Source organism: Cariama cristata, unplaced genomic scaffold, assembly GCF_000690535.1.
Source record: "Cariama cristata isolate BGI_N322 unplaced genomic scaffold, ASM69053v1 scaffold3140, whole genome shotgun sequence".
Classification (NCBI taxonomy): domain Eukaryota; kingdom Metazoa; phylum Chordata; class Aves; order Cariamiformes; family Cariamidae; genus Cariama; species Cariama cristata.
The window spans coordinates 39129-42851 of record NW_009595087.1 but is presented as its reverse complement, the minus strand read 5'-3'; the positions used below and the strand labels follow the sequence as shown (position 1 = coordinate 42851).

Here is a 3723-nt window from a genome sequence, read left to right as displayed (position 1 = left end):
CCCCGGGATGTAGCCGATACCGTGGGACATCCCCGGCCTCGCCGGCTGCTCCGTGACCTGGGGAAACACCCCGTCTCTCCTGCCCACCAGATCTGACAGCACTAACAAGGTCAGGCAAGGACTCTTAGTAATTAGGAAATGACTTAATGGCAGCTACAATCTCCAAATTAAGTGCATACAGGTGGGAGCTGGGCCTTAAATACCCAAGGACAGGCCCTGGGCTCCCCCCAGGAGCTGTGGGCCGAGCAGCAGGAGTGGAGCAGCGTCCCAGAGCCAAGTGCTGGCTGTCACCTCACCTGCGATGGTGTGCCACTGCCCGTCGCAGAGAGATGGGCATGTCACCGATGCAGAGAACTCGTCAGCCCCAGCGTTCGCTCTCACAGTGACCTGGTGGGTGAGACAAACCCGTTAGAGCCCAGGGAGCTGAGTGGGATGGGCAGGAGATAGCTGCTGCCTCTGAAAACCTGTGGGGAAGCCACCCTCCCACTACCTTTGTCTCCTCCATGTACAGCAGGATGTGGTGGCTTCTCCTAGTGCCAATGTAGAAGATGAGGCCGGAGGCACTGCGGGGACGGACCTGCAGTGTCACCTCCACCTCCTGCTTGGTCACCACTGCATCAGCTGGAAGAGAAATGCCACTGGTCAGGAGAGGGACAAGGGACCTCCCATGAGATGTGTCCCTCCCAGTCCCAGGGCCGTGGGAGTCAGCCCAAGCTGCCGTGGGGTACCTAGGACGATGGACCCGCCATCCGCAGCGAAGAAGACCCCGCTCTCCAGTGCGCCCTCATAGCACGGCGTCACCCCGAAGGTGCGTGAGGGGGGACCCAGGGGCCTCCCGTCCAGCTGTGGGTTCCTCAGGCAGCCATCGAAGCTGGAGGCTGACGCAGCCTGCAGAGAGAGGCCACAGGAGTGAGCACAGAGGGGACAAAAACTGGCAGGAATGGGGTGATGCCACCGGACTGGGAACTGGCAGACACAGAGCGATGCCACGGGACCAAGCCCTTACCGGTATGTGAGCCTTGGCTTTTCCAGCTGGGATGCCCCCCACATACAAGGGGGTCTGGGCCACAAAGACCCCTGCGGTGGCCACTGCAGCATCCTGGGCTCGCAGCCCGTCGATGACCAGCTGGGCTCGGCTCTGGTCTCTGCTGAAGAAGACCTGCAAAGACCAAGGGTCAGTGCCAGGGCTGGGGGTTTGCCGGGCTGGGAGGAACGCCAGGGCTGTGCCCAGGGAAGGGAGACCTCAGCTCGGAGGTTCAGCCAGCCCTGGCTGTGTTTTTTGCTGTCCCTTTTGCTCCCGTGGGATCACGGGTGGGGTGTCCTGTGGGCAACTAGGAAGCGATGGCCAAAACAGGGCTGCGCCGAGCTCACCCCTGCAGGGGCACTTGGCTGGCACAGGGGGGGAGCGATGTGGCTCGGGGAGGTCCCGCCGAGCCCTGACCCTCTGCTCACCGTGTGCCACCGTCGGTCGCGGTACTTGTCTTTGCTGCGGATGCGCAGCCGGTGCCCGCCAATGTCCACCAGGAAGACAAAGCGCCCGTTGGAGACAAAGAGAGCCATGAAGGTGCCCCGCTCGCCCGCCACGTAGAAGAGCAGCCCGCTGGAGGAGTCCAGCTTCACCTCCAGGGAGAAATGGGACCTGCAGGGACAGGGGGGCTGCTGAGAGCATCCTGCTCACCCACAACTGCAAAGGACACCTGCCCTCCAAGTGAGGGTCCCCGGAGCCAAGCTTGTGAGGGGTGGGCACGGGGTAAGCCTCACCTCTGCCCAAAGGAGGGTGGGATCTCCTCGAACTCCCAGCGACTGCTCAGGGCACCCCCGAAGCGGAAGGTGCCCCTGATTGCGCGGGGCTGTGGGTTCAGTCGGCAGAACCCATCCTGATCATGGCGGCGGTCCTTCGAGGCAGGCTTGCCCAGCACCTACACAAGATGCACCAAGGAATGGAGTGAGGGGAGCATCCCTGTGGGTGTCACAGGGTAGAAGCGCTCAGTAAGTGGGTGATGGTGGTATCTGAGGAGGACGAGGAAGAGGATGTGGGGTTTTGGCAGCAGCTGGTACCTTGGGTTTCCGCCTGTCCTTCTTCCGAGTGACTCTGAGCTGCTGCGGCTGCTCACCCCAGGGACAGCTCATGGTGACGTTGACGCTCTCCACGTTCTGCTGCAGGTCCACCACCATCTGTGGCTCTGATATCCTACACACAGGGAGAAGAGGTCCCTGTCACCGGGCCAGCTGGGAGGTGGGAAGGGGCTGAGCCCTGCTCTCTGGAAACAGCATGGAGATGCTCACCGCTTGACGAAGACATTCCCGATGCAGCCAGTGATGTTGCTGAGGGCACCTGGCTCCGGTGAACCCCCAAGCTGGAAGAACCGCCGCCCGTCCTGCCGTCGCTGCCGCCGGCTGGGCCCAGCACCTGCCGCAGCATCCTGCAGTTCATCATCCACGTACAGCCGGACCCTGCGGGGGATGAGCCGCATGGGCTGAGCCGGTTCCCGTGGCCGTTGGCACCCCATGCCCTGTGCACCGCCAGGACACGTACCCACGGGCATCGCTGTAGAAGGCCACGTAATGGGTCCTGTCATCTGCATAGGCATTTTCCGTGGTGACTTCAGTTTCCAGCAGGTTCAAGGCCAGCTGGCCCCTCTGGAGGGACACCCAGCACGTCCCCTCCTGCAGAAAGCATCACCCCGTTGCTGCTCGGCAGCTGAACCCCAAGGAAGGGCCCGTTTCCCCACTGCCCTCCAGCAACTCGGGGCGCAGCTCTCACTGTGGATTCACCCCCTGGCCCCACCAAAACGCCCTCTTTCCCAAGGGGCAGCAGCACCATCCCCAGAGCAGGGGCCAATGTTTCTGCCCCGCTGCGGGATACCCAGGAGCACTGCCGGTGCCCACCTGGGTGGTGTGGTGGTAGAGCAGTCCCTCGCGCTGGCTCGTCCGGAAGCTGAAGCCGCTGTAGAAGTCCCGCAGCCCCGGCACATCCTTCAGGGCCAGGGTCAGGTAGCCATGGCCATGGATGCTGACTGAGCGAGCCACCTGTGAGGGACACCATGGAGGCAAGGTGAGAGCCTGGCCCTGGTGTTGCAGGGGTGCTGGGAGGATGACCAAGGTGCTCAGGTCCTCACTGGGTCTGGCCGGTGCTATGGCCAGCCACACAGAGCACCTCACCATGACCCCTCTGCACCAAGGACCTCGGGGTTTTATGCGTGTTTCTGTGTGAACGAGGGGAGATCGGACCTGTCCTGGGGGCCCTGTGCTCCCTTTCCCTGACAGACCCTTTCCCCAGCATGACAGCCAGGCTGCCAGGGCTTTGTGCTTACCAGGAGGTCCGAGGTGCACCCGTAGCTCACGCCGACGGTGCTCATGCGCTTCAGGTCGACGTATTTGCCGAGAGCCTTCAAGCCCTTCATGCAGCCCCGGATGGACCCACCCGTGGGGAAGAGCGCTTTCAAGCTGCAGGAGAAGCAGGTGGTGTTGCCAGGCCAGCCCCAGGCAGGATCTGGCCCTGGGCAGGATCTGGCCCTGCAGCCCTTCAGAGTGCCTGGGAAGGACCCGTGATGGCCACAGGTATCTCCAGTGCCTCAGGTACAAGCCTGCTCCAAAGCACCCAACATGGCAAAGGAGGGCTCAGTGACACCCACCAGCACCTCATCCCTCACCAGAGACGGAGACGTCCCATCCTCACACCCACAATGGACAATAAGAGAAAACCTGTCCCCCCGAGACTCA

At 62.7% G+C, this 3723-nt stretch overlaps 1 protein-coding gene across 1 annotated transcript in view; it reads right to left on the bottom strand.

Moving 5' to 3' along the window:
- Window positions 1-3723, bottom strand: part of LAMA5 (laminin, alpha 5) — a gene marked incomplete at its 5' end in the record, with an annotated part of 42991 nt that overhangs the window by 1046 nt on the left and 38222 nt on the right. Inside the window, 11 exon segments of the mRNA XM_009700488.1 lie at window positions 297-387; window positions 491-621; window positions 729-888; window positions 1007-1159; window positions 1453-1639; window positions 1762-1919; window positions 2059-2191; window positions 2287-2454; window positions 2537-2667; window positions 2890-3030; window positions 3315-3447. Coding sequence (XP_009698790.1) covers window positions 297-387; window positions 491-621; window positions 729-888; window positions 1007-1159; window positions 1453-1639; window positions 1762-1919; window positions 2059-2191; window positions 2287-2454; window positions 2537-2667; window positions 2890-3030; window positions 3315-3447 — 1586 coding nt within the window.